Here is a 16135-nt window from a genome sequence, read left to right as displayed (position 1 = left end):
CCATTATTTCTTCTTCCTTCTCCATTATCTCTTCTTCCTTCTCCATTATTTCTTCTTCCTTCTCCATTATCTCTTCTTCCTTCTCCCCTATCTCTTCTTCCTTCTCCATTATCTCTTCTTCCTTCTCCATTATCTCTTCTTCATTCTCCCCTATCTCTCCTTCCTTCTCCATTATCTCTTCTTCCTTCTCCCCTATCTCTTCTTCCTTCTCCCCTATCTCTTCTTCCTTCTTCCCTATCTCTTCTTCCTTCTCCATTATCTCTTCTTCCTTCTCCATTATCTCTTCTTCCATCTCCATTGTCTCCTCTTCCTTCTCCCTTATCTCCTCTTCCTTCTCCCTTACCTCATTTTCCATTATCTCTTCTTCCTTCTCTCTTATCTCATCTTTCTTCTCTTTTACGTCCCTTCCTTCTCCCTTATCTCATTTTCATTTTCCATTATCTCTTCTTCCTTCTCTCTTATCTCATCTTTCTTCTCTTTTACACCCTTTCTTATACATTATCTCTTCTTCCTTCTCCATTATCTATTCTTCCTTCTCCATTATCTATTCTTCCTTCTCCATTATCTCTTCTTCCTTCTCCATTATCTCTTCTTCCTTCTCCATTATCTCTTCTTCCTTCTCCATGATCTCTTCTTCCATCTCCATTGTCTCCTCTTCTTTCTCCCTTATCTCCTCTTCCTTCTCCCTTACCTCATTTTCCATTATCTCTTCTTCCTTCTCTCTTATCTCATATTTCTTCTCTTTTACGTCCCTTCCTTTTCCCCTATCTCATTTTCATTTTCCATTCTCTTCTTCCTTCTCTCTTATCTCATCTTTCTTCTCTTTTACACCCTCTTTCTTATACATTATCTCTTCTTCCTTCTCCATTATCTATTCTTCCTTCTCCATTATCTATTCTTCCTTCTCCATTATCTCTTCTTCCTTCTCCATTATCTCTTCTTCCTTCTCCATTATCTCTTCTTCCTTCTCCATTATCTCTTCTTCCTTCTCCATTATCTATTCTTCCTTCTCCATTATCTCTTCCTCCTTCTCCATTATCTCTTCTTCCTTCTCCATTATCTCTTCTTCCTTCTCCATTATCTCATTTTCATTTTCCATTATCTTCTCCCTTCTCTCTTATCTCATCCCTCTTCTCTTTTACACCCTCTTCCTTTTCCATTATCTCTTCTTCCTTCTCCATTATCTCATTTTAATTTTCCATTATCTTCTCCCTTCTCTCCTATCTCATCTTTCTTCTCTTTTACACCCTCTTCCTTTTCCATTATCTCTTCTTCCTTCTCCATTATCTCATTTTCATTTTCCATTATCTTCTTCCTTCTCTCTTATCTCATCTTTCTTCTCTTTTACACCCTCTTCCTTCTCCATTATCTCTTCTTCCTTCTCCCTCAGTTCATCTTCCTCCTCTCTTACCACATCTTGTTTTTCCCATATCTCATCTTCGTTCTCCATTATCTCATATTCTTTTTCCCTTATCTCCTCTGTTCTCCCTTGTCTCCTCTTCTTAAATCTATTCCTTCTCCCTTATCCCTCATTTCCCTTCTCCCTTCGCTCCTCCCTCTTTCCATCTTCCTCAGACTTCCAGTTCAGTGATCAGTACTGTTCCATCTCATTCATTCGCCTTTTCTGCAGCGGACTACGCTTCTTTCTCCATGCAGCCTGTTGCCTCGTCTCATTATGATATTAATTTCGTCAGCCATTCATTGTACACGAATAAACCATTTGTTTCTTAATGAGGTCTGTCTTCATTCACGGATGCTTTCATATTTAATTGATCGAAATAACTTGTTTGTTTTTTCTCTTAAAGAACAGCTTCTAATTGTTCGCTGAAATCTCATTTATGCTTCTGAAAGTCTCTGTCCCTTTCTCTCTCTCTCTCTCTCTCTCTCTCTCTCTCTGTTCCGCGCCGTCTCTCCCCATCTCGCCACAAGCCCAAGTTTCTCTCTGTACAACAGTTGTGGTAACTTCATGGTATTGTAAAACTTAAGTTTGTGTGCTTCCACTAGGTTCGTGCTCAGAGTTCCAATGCTACATCCACATGTATTCTGATGTTTACTAATTTTATATTATATTATTAATATTATGAAAGTTAAGGTATATGTACACCCACAAAACGTAAAAAGTGATGAAAAATTAGAATTTTCAAAATATAACTATTTTAATAGAGAATTTTCTCTCCTTTTAATTTGGTATAAGAATTTTCGATTTATGCCTTATGGTTTTTCAAATAAGTCCCATTTTCCAAAATGCTGCGTCATCAGCCACGGTCACTTAGGCTACTTTTGGAGTGCATTACTTTTGGAGTGATCTTCGTAGCAGTCGATCTCCTCGTCCAGAAATACTTGTAAAATAAACTTCCTTCTAGTCCCGAAATAGATGCATAGATATCTGGGCATGATCATTAGAGTTATTGGGTTATTTTACGACGCTGTATCAGCATCTCAGGTTATTTAGCGTCTGAATGAAATGAACAGTGGCGGCTCGTGATAAAATATTATATGTGTTCACAATTTTGTGTTCCGAAATCGAAGAGAATTTGAAATCGTACGTTTAGCCTCATATAAAATGCCATGATTCCAGTGTTTCACTATCAAAAAAACCGTATATAAATTCAAAAGAACGTATAATAATAATAATAATAATAATAATAATAATAATAATAATAATAATAAAATCTAGTCTTTTTATTTCCAATTTTTCCTGGTAAGCCAGTTTACCCAATTCTTTACTGTTCCAAATTACTTGAACAGTATTCATTGTTTACGTTTGTTAAAAATGAATACATACTACAGTGCCATTATTTACAAAAGCGTGTATTCAGTAATATATTTTGATTCACAACACACTATACACTATAGCTTATACCAGTACTTTAATCCCATTCGTATACATTGATTACTATAAATACATGCCGGTAAATATTATTCTTAAATAGTATACACTAACTTACAGATATTTAAATTCATACCACCACCACATTCAGCCAGAACGTCTTTGAAAGCCAAACTATGCTATATGCTGACATTGAAGTATAGTAATTCACAAACTACAATCTCGTAGCAGCACTGTACACACATCCACATAAAGTAAACGTTCCGACAGTGAGATGCTGACACCTACAGGCTAGAATACAGACTATTAAATTTCATCCTCAAGATATAGCACGTGAATGATAGCATCGATTCACCTGACATCTATACGATAGATTCACTGTTCACTTAACGCTTTGTGCTCTTGACGAGTCATAAGCGGCCAGCGTAAGATAATTCCTGTAACCTTGAAAAGAGCACGGCTTGTACGTGAACAGATGTTGCCAAGTTTACATAAGTTTATGCAAGATGCGGGAAGTTTAAAATACTCGATTCTGATATTATACATCCCCACTACGTCAATACGGTTTTAAATAATAAAACTAGTGCATTAATGGAAAGAATGTGTTCACGTGCTCTTGTGCTCTTATTGACGCACCGCCACTGGAAATGAAGGTGATAATGCCGGTGAAATGAGTCCGGGGTCCAGAACCGAAAGTTACCCAGCATTTGCTCGTATTGTGTTGAGGGAAAACCCCGGAAAAAACCTCAACCAGATAACTTGCCCCGACCAGGATTCGAACCCGGGCCACTTGGTTTCGAGGCCAGACGCGCTGACCGTTAATCCACAGGTGTGGACTGATCATTAGCTTGAAAAAAAAACTGTTTTACATAATGAAGTAATTTATAATCTTTTACTGTTAGTCATAAAACTGTAAATTTGTGTGTCAATGATGTTGTACGTCATTTTAATAAGAGTCCAAAAGTAGAAATTACAATTCTGAGAAGGATTGGCATAAACCCTGGGACAAACACCATCGCAGGATTTGTTGCATCAAGGAAATAGGGACAAAAATGGCAAAAAAAAAAAACATTCAACACCTGAAGTTAAAAGAAGGCGGAGGTATTTGAGAGGCAGAAAGAAGTTGAAACTGGACCGACATGAAGCTGCTTAAGGGGTGACATATGATGATGGAGTCTTCTAGGCTATGAAAGTTTGTGGTTCATTTCCTGTAAATAGTAATTTTAGAATATTTAATTCTTTCAAACATGATATCTCAATCAAATATGGTGATACCAAGAAGATATTGGTGTCATTTTGAAGCTTGAAATGTCCCCCAGTGCCTGACAATGAGTAAAATAATATTAATGTAATTAATAATTATCTATGGATTTTTTTACATGTTTTATGCAACATAAAATGTTATTGCAAGTTACATATATGGTAATTTTAATTAATGTAAATGAAGATAAAAAATAGCTCTATGTCAGGCACTAAAGAATAGTTTTAGCTATAAAACAGTGAAAAAACTGTGGCTCTATCTTAAAAACTGCATGAGCTATCAGGTTTCAAGTTGCATGTCAAAATTATAAACAAAATAATTTTTATAAACAATTTAGACATAATTTCAAGGGATCTGTTCACTTCATTCTCTTTCTGGTAGACCTACCATTCTCAGTTGTATAAAAATTTTACAGAGCAAAATTATACAAAACAAAGTTGTTTGTATGTAAAGGTGTACATATACCTTAATGCCTCATGCCAGATGACGGGAATGTAAACCCTGTCCTGTTTCTATGTTATGAAATGCCGTATTTTGTAAAAAGTATTGCTATCCTATAGATATCATGAAGTTTATTTTAGAAATTTAAGAAAGGAATATACAACTATCATAGCAATTCGAAGCAACAATAAACTTTCACAGTGGCGACCCATTTATAGTGGAGTACGACAAAGCTGTGGTCTTTCACCACTTCTGTTTATTAATATAATATAAACAGAATCATTCAAGATTGGCGACAGACACACCATGGATTTATTCCAATTAATCGAAATTTGCAGCTTGATGCTTTACTTTTCGCTGATGATTTAGTTCTCATGGCATCAACTGAAGATGATTTACAATATTCAGTACACAATTTAAATATGGTCAGTGAAAAATATAATACGGAAATTAATATTGAAAAATCGAAAATCATGTCATTTTGTGGGAAATTCCCTGTACCAAGTAAAAACTGTTTGAATAATAAAATAATAGAAAGAGTAAATACCTTCACTTACCTTGGCTATACACTATCACCTTATGATGAAGGAGATATTGCTGAAAAAATATGTAAATATATTAAAACAATGGGGATCATTAATAAAATCATGAAACCTTCACTAGTACAAAGACACACAAGAATAGGCTTGTTTAAAACCTTTGCACAGCCAATATTACGCTATGGTAGCGAAGCGTGGATTGTGAAGAATAAAGATGTCAGTAGAATAACAGCAAGTGAGATGAGGTTCATGAGAGCAACAGCTGGATATACTCGCTGGGATCATTAAAAAAAAATGAGGACATAATGCAAGAACTTCAAATAGAACCCATTATACAGTTCATCAGCAAATATCACCGAATGAATCGATGCAGAATTCCAAAAGCACTGTTTCATTACCATCCATATGGCAAAAGATCTCTAGGCCGTCCAAAGAAGAGATGGATTGAAAATTCTAGTTTGAGACCGTAACAGGCCACTTGGCCTAATACTTGTTAGGAAGATGATGATGATGATGATGATGGTGATGAAGATGAAGAAAGGAATATATGGGCGCACCATAGTGCAATTGTTTTGTGTATGTAATTATTGTTGGAATTGTAATATTGTTTATGCTCGACCATGCCGAAATGTAGTAATTATACACCTGGTAGCAGACCTTTAATGCATGTCATTAAAGTACACCTACTCATTAAAGGTCAGGTCTTTCAGCCAATGACGACTCAGGTTACAACTGTTCAGCCAATGACAGGTCAGCTTTCTACCGTTATAAAACCGCAAGTATCGATTATTCTCGGATATGCAATCGAAAGAGAATTAGCGAAAAGTCACGGAGGCTGGAAATCCAATACTGTCGCAGAAGGTTATGTTCTATTACTATAATAATTAGCGTTAATTGTAAATGATATTCAAATAAATTCAATTTGTCATCTCGTTTTTCAATGTCTAATTTAATTTCAATGTTATCTCTGTAGGTTCTTATGGCCTAGCAAGGTCAATGTGAACATCTGTTCCTCGGAAAAAATCAATACTTTCGCGTCTGCGCACATCTCACAACATACGGGACATTGGTCAAGGTCAGATACAAAGAAAATTAATAATTTCAAGTTAGAAATATGGTCGAGCATAAAAAGTCGTATGGAACTCGCCTATAATGGTAATTAAGAAGCTCGTATGAAAGTTATGAAACTCGCTTGCGCTCGTTTCATAAATATCCATACTCGCTTCTTAATTACCTTCATTATAGGCTCGTTGCATTATGTACTATTATAATTATTACGTTATCACTGCCACCGGGTATTTTGCCCACTTGCAGTGTAAATAAATCATACATACATAGACGCCGACAGCAAAATAAGTATTTCAGAGTCCTAGTAGCGCTGATACCTGATAGTAGAGATATTCCGGTGTTTGAGGAGCTCTTTTACCAGAATTTTGTTTAGAATTCATGTTACACGTTGCAATTCGAATAACAGCTATTGAGGTTTCAAATGCACACGCCTACAAAAGGAATATTTCAGCCACGAAGCGTGCTCTGTAATTTTTAATGTAATTGGAAACTTGGCAAGCTAGTTAGTTCTGCCAAAAGGAAGAGTCAGGTTCGCTTTTTTGTAGTGGGTCATTATATTTGCCTATTAATTTTTAGCGCTATGTAACTTTTGTGTAGTTTGTCGCCTGACAACTGACCACCAACTAATTGACAGTGTTTTGTGTATTTTATATTGTTCACATGTGAGAATTAAATAAAACCCGACGAGCATATGTATGTAAACCATTATCGTGTTTGTGTTTGTGTTTGTAATTGAAATGAACGGGCAGGAGTCTTCGTAGTTAGCTCACCCTCTGTATAGTAGTCTGTTATTTGCAGATATATTAGTTGGAACAGGACGTAGAAAAAAAAATCTAGCGCCCCTGCATCTATGCACACCGCACTTCTCGCAATTCCATAGCTCCAAGAGGAGTCTAATTAGGTTACGTGTGTTGTATGTGTGAGTTGGAGAGAGGTGGGCATAGAAACATCGATGACGTATATTGCAATAGTACTTAACAATACGAGCTATTCGCCCTTAAGCAACGTTGCCTAGTTTAATGTTAAGACTCAATCGCTTACTTAATACCCTAAGCAGAGTGCTGCATTGGAGTTAAATCGCTCGCTTGAACTCGGTCGAGTGTCGCACCCTCGAGTGAGATAAGATCGGTTGTGATACGCTCGTAATAAATAGAAGTACAGTACAAAGTCATCTCACCGACGTTTCTAATCTTGTATGGAAGGCGAGAGATAAGATACACATATGTTTTGCTCACACGGTAAAAATAAGGCTTTCTTTTCTGCGTTTATGACAAACGTTTAATGGAACAGTCAATGGAACGTACCAAAACAGGAACATGAAGTTATAAATAAAATAGTATGAAAAACTTCGATATACAGTTATTATTGCTAATTAATAATTATTCACTATTTGATTTACCAGTCCACACCTGTGGAGTAACGGTCAGCGCGTCTGGCCGCGAAACCAGGTGGCCCGGGTTCGATTCCCGGTCGGGGCAAGTTACCTGGTTGAGGTTTTTTCCGGGGTTTTCCCTCAACCCAAGATAAGCAAATGCTGGGTAATTTTCGGTGCTGGACCCCGGACTCATTCCACCGGCATTATCACCTTCATCTCATTCAGACGCTAAATAACCTAAGCTGTTGATAAAGCGTCGTAAAATAACCTACTAAAAAAATTGATTTACCACATATATAATATGATAGGTCCATACATAGTGTTCAGCCTATATACTGCGACAATGTAGAAACGTTTTACAAAATATTATTGATATAGCAGTAGGTTAATAACAATATTAGTACAGAGATAACGTCACAGAAAATATAATAATCATGCTGCACAACTGTTACAGACGCAAAGATTGATACACTAATTAGAGATTATTATTATTATTATTATTATTATTATTACTATTATTATTATTATTATTATTATTACTACTAGAAAACTTGATACAGTTCTTCCATTATCGTGATTGTGTTCTCCGTTTATAATAATTGCATTTACATCCAATAACATCTATCAGATGTGGCAAAAACAAAATCACTCCTGTGTGGGCGGGGGGGGGGGAAACATTTACCTACAACATTTATATTGAAATTTAAAGCCAGTTTTGTAGTTGTACTATGGAGAGGTTAGTTAAACACTGCAAGTTTTGAAATGATAAAAATCTATGATGTTACTACACAGTTCATCACTGTAACAAGAACGAATGTCTAACGCTCGGCTTATACCGTTCGAGGATTTATCGCTCGTGACAATTTTACCCATCATGCACGTGCGCTACCTATCGGATTATGCTATGAACTACTTGGCGCTCGAGCGAAAACGTCTGATGCAGACCTCTGACCCTAAGGATGAAACCGAACCATTTTTGCCCTATTACTACACATACACTATACTACTATACTACACTATACATCCTGGTGGATTATAGTGATTTTATAGTTGCCAGGTTGAATTTTCTTTTACCAACTTTGTTTCGAATTTCGAGTACTGGCAAATTCGAAAACTGGTAGTTATTTTCTAACTGTTATATTGGCAGCAATAATTTTGGTTTGCAGTAAAGGAAACTGATGAAATGGAAGTATCAATACAATTCAGTTGTGTTGAGTTGTGATTTCAATTCAAAACTATATTCTGACGAGTGTAGTCAAATAAGATATATCATAGACTAGAGATGAACAAAACTAACTGTCGCTCTCGCTCGCTGTGTTCGTTGCATTTGTCTTTCGAGTCTCGTCTCGTCATTCTCGAAATAGCATTTGGTCGGCGTGGAAAGATTCCGTAACTTTGAATAACATACATCATTGAAACAAATAACATAAATGTTTAAATGAGACAAAAAGACAAAACAGAACAGTATCTCAGTTATCAAAATGTTCTGGTTCTATTATATGATATTACCTATGGTTACATAAATAGAACAAAAATATAATTCGCAAATAAATTTGCATTTCTAAGAATAATATAATACTTTCAAATATTTAAGTAGTTTTTGCAAACTTTTCCAGTGCACTGTATAGTAAATACCCAAAGAACAGAATTTCAGTTACCTAGCCTTCTTTTTCTTTTCTTTCCCTTTTTGTTTGTATTTTAGTAAGTTGTATCAGAAATTAGTGTAAAAATAGTCCGTCTCTTTCATCTTTCTGTTGGCTTCAATACACATTTTCAGTGGAAGATGATGTGAGGAAGGAATACAATTTTAAGTGCTGTAAGGTGACATGGATGAATATATTAATCCAAGTAGGTGATTTCAGAATGGGAGGAGGGATATTTTATGCACCTAGTTAAACTTTTCGCCACCTGGTGCGCTGGAGTAATTAGTTATTAATTTTGCCACTTGGTGTGCTGTTAGATGCATAAAGTAATTAGTTATCCTCAGGAAAATAGGTGGCAGCAAGATCAATATCTACATTAGCGCCTCTAGCGTTTGAAACGGGAAAATCAATAAGTTTTGAATCCTATTATATTTAGCCATGTATCGAATCTTGAGCTATGACATGGCTACAGAGCGTAGACTGTGTGCGACATAATTTAGCTTGGGCACTGGTGCTGAATTGGAATACTACCATTTCTTTCTCTCCTGTCCGTAAAGGTTGGACAGTGGACTTTACCCAACACCACCGACCGACCTTTTCGGAATTTATAGCACCTCGACAAGCGAGTCAGTCGCAAATCCTTGGCAGAGTTCATTCCCCAGTTGAGTGTTCCTAGCAGACGCATCGAATCGTCCTTCGCGTTTGCTTGCATGGACGTATTTATCCATTTATTATACTTTCTCGGATTTCGGCTACGGTGAAAGGATTGGACATTCCAGTACTTTCAGATTTAGAATACCGACTGCGAAAACACAGGGACGTGGACTGAACAGGAAACTTACGAATTGAATACAGTAGCGCTCAAAAGTATTTTGTAGTTAAGGTTTTATGTTGTCAATACTGTTTACATGCAGTTACAACAACGCAAAGCACACAGCTGTGTCATCTATGAGTAGCGTCACGTTGCCATGGTTACGTATCTAAGAAACAGACAAGTTCATAGAATAACCGATGATGAGGCAACTTTCAAAAGTAATGGTCAGGCGAATCACTGGCCTGCCCGATCTCCTGACTTCGCTCCAAATGACTTCTTCTTGTGGGAGAGAATTAAAGACATGTTCTACCAGGTGCATCCAACAAGTAGAGAAGATATGAAACAAAGAATTAAAGAAGCCTGTATGTCTCTCAGCTGTATTGAAGGTCTCCGTGCAGTCACGGATGTTATAGTCCCGTCGCTCTAATTTCCGGCAGCCAATCACGTTGCCGGTCGGCTACATTTAAACGTGTGCGTCTTGTGATTCGCTGATGCATTTCGTAAGGCTCGATAAATACTTCATATAATCGCCCGCCATTTTCGCTCTTTCGTTGGGTCCGCAGAAAGCACACAAGGACGTTATTTGCCGCTCAATTACACTGCGTTTGATTTATTATCATAGGAGCTACGACATGATAATGTTTAACGATGCGGCAAATAGATCCGTCATCTGGTAGCTCGGCAACGAAAGAACAAAAATGGCTAACGATACTACCTACCTAGACTTTATAAAGCCTTCACATCCTAAGACGTAAGCAAAGAGGCGGAGTCACGCCGGGAATAACAGCGTTGTGACTATAGGAGGAGATGAGAACATTGTTTTGCACAGGGTGGGGGATATTTTGAACACTTACTGTGAAGAGTGTACGTACTTAAACAACATATAACATTTCTCAGAAAATATCATTTTGTTGCTTTGTGAGTAAACAATTGAAGTTAGAAAAACAAAGTTTCAGTAAAAGTTGTTTCTTTTTAAAAGTAGTTTCCATTGTCACCTTCAATGACCCATGTGCCCATTTGAAATTTCGAAGTTGACCACAGGTACACCTACGTCCGGTTTAAGAGAAATGGTACTACCACCAATCGATTCTCAGGGTCCAGAATATTTTTGTTTTATTATTACATACTTGGACTTACAAATTACTTTTGATCCAGAAGAATTTTCAATTACGCAGGATAACTCTGTTTAAACTAAATGTATTTTCGTACTAAATGGATTAGAAACACATACTTTTCAATATTATCGACTGGAATTTTTTTTTATATTCAATACTTGTCTTTATGTAATTGTGACATTTGCTTTTTACAAAATACTTTTAAGCGCTACTGTATTTTCTGAGGCGAAACCAATTTCGTCGTAGCTCTGCCGATGCACGGTGCTCCATTTTAATTGAAGATTCAGTATCATAATCTTGAACACATTGTGCCAAGCAGCACTGGACTTTGTTTGCAAAGTCTCCTTCAAAACAAATATTTGATATACAGTAATTCTTCTGATTTCCACATCCAGCGTCTGTCCTTCCTAGTCTGTCAACCGTTGACATGTGTTTGCTTGAGGGTGGGATGACTGATGATGTTTCACATGAAACAAGGTTTGGAAACTTATTTGTGATTTTCAAATGTGGTCTGATCAGCCTCGAGCACTTCGGCCTCCACATTATATGCTGCGTACACGCACAGATACAGATGTCACTGTAAAATTCAACTGGAAATGTCAAAGTAAAGGTCATTCATGTCTGTGTTTAGTTACCATTGGTAATCAGTTGTGAGAGAGAAGGAAATGGACAAAATGCGTACAAAAAGAATGACGTGAAAACGAAAAGTATAGACGTTAAAAGAACAAGAATGAAAAATAAGGGAAGGAAAAAATACATGGATAGATAGATAGGTAGATGGATGGATGGATGGATGGATGGATGGATGGATGAGTAGATAGATGGGTAGATAGATAGATAGATAGATAGATAGATAGATAGATAGATAGATAGATAGATAGATAGATAGATAGATAGATAGATAGATAGATAGATAGATAGATAGATAGATAGATAGATAGATAGATAGATAGATAGATAGATACAGTAGATGGGTGGATAGATAGATAGATACAGTAGATGGGTGGACAGATGGGTAGATGGATGGGTAGATAGATAGATAGATGGGTAGATAGATAGATGGATAGATAGATAGTTGGATAGATAGATGGATAGATAGATAGATGGATAGATAGGTAGGTAGATAGATAGATAGATAGATAGATAGATAGATAGATAGATAGATAGATAGATAGATAGATAGGTAGGTAGGTAGGTAGGTAGGTAGGTAGGTAGATAGATAGATAGATAGATAGATAGATAGATAGATAGATAGATAGATAGATAGGTGGGTAGATAGATAGGTGGGTAGATAGATAGGTGGGTAGATAGATAGGTGGGTAGATAGATAGGTGGGTAGATAGATAGATAGATAGATAGATAGATAGATAGGTGGGTAGATAGATAGATAGGTGGGTAGATAGATAGATAGGTGGGTAGATAGATAGATAGATAGATAGATAGATAGATAGATAGATAGATAGATAGATAGATAGATAGATAGATAGATAGATAGATAGATAGATAGATAGATAGATAGATAGATAGATAGATAGATAGATAGATAGATAGATAGATAGATAGATAGATAGATAGATAGATAGATAGATAGATAGATAGATAGATAGATAGATAGATAGATAGATAGATAGATAGATAGATAGATAGATAGATAGATAGATAGATAGATAGATAGATAGATAGATAGATAGATAGATAGATAGATAGATAGATAGATAGATAGATAGATAGATAGATAGATAGATAGATAGATAGATAGATAGATAGATAGATAGATAGATAGATAGATAGATAGATAGATAGATAGATAGATAGATAGATAGATAGATAGATAGATAGATAGATAGATAGATAGATAGATAGATAGATAGATAGATAGATAGATAGATAGATAGATAGATAGATAGATAGATAGATAGATAGATAGATAGATAGATAGATAGATAGATAGATAGATAGATAGATAGATAGATAGATAGATAGATAGATAGATAGATAGATAGATAGATAGATAGATAGATAGATAGATAGATAGATAGATAGATAGATAGATAGATAGATGGGTGGGTAGGTAGATGGGTAGATAGATAGACAGACAGACAGATGGGTGAGTAGAGGCTGGATAGTTGTATGGGTGGGTGGATATGTGAATAAAGGATAAGTAAGTAGATGGTTAGGTGGTTAGATTTGTGCGTGGATGGGTAGATAGATAAAAGGATGGATTGATTGGGGATAGATGTATAATTTCATTTTTACCTTTTCAGGACAAAACTATTCTCTTACTTCTAGAATGAAACAAGTTAACACATTGACTTGGAAGGATTGTCAGAGATACGAAAGCAGTCCTCCTCAGTAGAAGTAAAGCATTATAGTACAGTGTTTTGTAACTGCTCTTAACATCAGTTAATATTATACAAATTCAACATAGCAGTAGAATATATCAACGCAACTAGACTGGAGGTGGCGATAAACTTAATAAATTAACTGGGTAGAGAGCTCCAGAGATACGCCCCTGCCAGTTTCTGTGCTAAAAGAAATGTATCCCTTGTCGGCTGTCTCTTTATCAGAGCTTTCGAGGTTGCTGTAGAAACGAAAAAGCTTTCGTAACTAAGAGACTGTCCTTTATTTTAAAGACCAATCTTAGCAACACACACAGAGATAAACTTGAAGAAATTACAGCGTGATACGAACAGGGTTACTGGGATACGCCGGTGTTTACCATGATCAGTAATAAACATTTCTTAAAGACGTCACGAATATTCGCGGGTTGTCCGATGGTTGTTGCCGTCACAGGGGTATCACTTTGGAAAGTAATTTTTCATGTAACAGGTCAGGTGACTGTGATTTTGGAGTTTCACTTGCTTATTATAATTTAACACGAGACTTAAATTTTACCATTTTGCTTGTGGTATGTATTAACGTTTTAGAGGAAAATCTACATTTTTTAACCAACCTTTTTAAGATATTTATCAGACAACATATGAAATTAGACTAACATAACCATATATCAGAAACTTCAATTTCACTTTTTGATTCCTTAAAAAAAATAATTAATTAAAAATTATTCTATTTCTTCAAAATGCCATATATTTTCTAAAAAATTACTCAATTTTGAAATTTCTTTCACTGAGTTATTGCTGTTTATGCGTACAATGCTCTGTACTAGGATTTTGCAGCTAACATTATTACAAAAAAAAATTTTAGTAAAAAAAACGCCATTTCAAACGTTAATACATACCTTAAGAACTTCTTAGAAGGGATTTAACAAAAAGAATTTTAGAGAAACAAATTGAGTAACCGTTTATTTTTCCTATATATAAATATTACATCGAACTGTAAATGCGTTTAAATCTACATTCGATTTTAATAGGCCTGTATACTTTCGAACTTGCTGTTAACACTGTTGGATTTTAAGTTTTAAAAATTGAATATTTTATTTATTTATTTAGTTATTTATTCAGTTATTTATTTATTTATTTATTTATTTATTTATTTATTTATTTGTCTATTTGTATATTTATTTATTTGTCTATTTATTTATTTATTTATTTATTTATTTATTTATTTGTCTATTTATTTATTTGTCTATATATTTATTTTGTTTGTATATTTATGTCTATTTATTTATTTACTTACTTATTTACTTATTTATTTATTTACTTGTTTATTTATTTACGTATTTATGTATTTACTTATTCACTCGTTCATTCATTCATTCATTTAGTTATTTATTTATGTATTTATTTATTTATTTATTTATCTATCTATTTATTTATCTATTTATTTATTTGAAGAGTCCACAGCAAGAATGATGGATGTCACTTTCTTCTCGAAAATGAACCAAGACTGTCAATGCATAGCTTAAGACATATAGAATGTCCATAGAGAGTTATATGGCATTAACACTGATAGTCATTGTCCAGTAATGATCGGAAAATCACAGTTAAGCTTTGAGCGCTAACCATTTCAAACTTTTAATTGCTTCTCCTGAAAAAATGTATTCCAAATGACATCCATCATTCTTGCAGTGGACTTTTCATTTGCTAATAATTGTAACATAAAATATAATATAAACAGATAAAACTTTAGATCACCCCTGAAAGAGTACAACTCGTGCTCAGGGGCGGATTCCTGAATTGAAATTAAGAAGTATATAATACAATTTGTCTTATGTCTACTACACAATGAGAATATATACATTTAAATTTACAATTTTTCATTATTTATAAAATTCATACAGAACTTTTTTAATTTAATACTAGAACTATTAGAATTGACAATATTAGGATATTTAAATATAAATTTGTTATATATTCTTGGGCCTAAATTACTACTATGATTAAATACTGTAGCAGTGTTGCATTTTGGTTCAAGCAATCTTAAATAATTCATACCTTTTGTTTCATAACTATGAGAATACAATTCAAAATTATTTCGATCTTTATGTATGAATTTTATTAATACAATATACTATACTACCACCTCCTAAAATATTTACTATTCCTCCTGAAACACCCTGTAGAATAATTTGTCCTATCTTTGTTTATGTAACAACGAACTTTGATTCTTCTTCACGCCCGTTGTAAATCTCAAACGATTGTTTTCAAATATAGTCCACACCTGTGGAATAACGGTTAGCGCGTCTGGCCGCGAAACCACATGGCCCGGGTTCGATTCCCGGTCGGGGTAAGTTACCTGGTTCAGGCTTTTTTCCAGGGCTTTCCCTGAACCAAATATGAGCAAATGCTGGGTAACTTTCGGTGCTGGACCCCGGACTCATTTCACCGACATCACCTTCGTCTCATTCAGACGCTAAATAACCTGAGAAGTTGATAAAGTGTCGTAAAATAACCTACTAAAATAAAAAAGTTTTCAAATATAGTTTCTAGTAAAGTATTTAGACAACGCTGCATTTGTTGATACGCCCTGGTCTTAACTCAGGCAGTAGAAATAAATCTATTAAATAAGTAAATAAATGGTATTATAACAACAACGTAGCAGAGTAGCTATTCGGAAATAAGCTGATGTGGTATTATTATCTACTAGTCA

At 35.0% G+C, this 16135-nt stretch overlaps 1 protein-coding gene across 1 annotated transcript; it reads right to left on the bottom strand.

The window, feature by feature from the left end:
* Window positions 1–544: 544 nt before the first annotated feature.
* On the bottom strand, window positions 545–15866 carry LOC138698777 (golgin subfamily A member 6-like protein 26). Its single transcript, XM_069825000.1, has 4 exons — window positions 15782–15866; window positions 1349–1479; window positions 1029–1081; window positions 545–764 (listed from the first exon to the last, which is right to left on the bottom strand). Exons 1-4 carry the CDS (start codon window positions 15864–15866, stop codon window positions 545–547), a joined length of 489 nt encoding a protein of 162 aa, XP_069681101.1.
* Between the last annotated feature and the right edge of the window lie 269 nt (window positions 15867–16135).

Source organism: Periplaneta americana, chromosome 4, assembly GCF_040183065.1.
Source record: "Periplaneta americana isolate PAMFEO1 chromosome 4, P.americana_PAMFEO1_priV1, whole genome shotgun sequence".
In the NCBI taxonomy this organism is placed as follows: domain Eukaryota; kingdom Metazoa; phylum Arthropoda; class Insecta; order Blattodea; family Blattidae; genus Periplaneta; species Periplaneta americana.
Note: the sequence above shows the minus strand (reverse complement) of the source record. Positions and strands in the feature narration are given on the sequence as shown.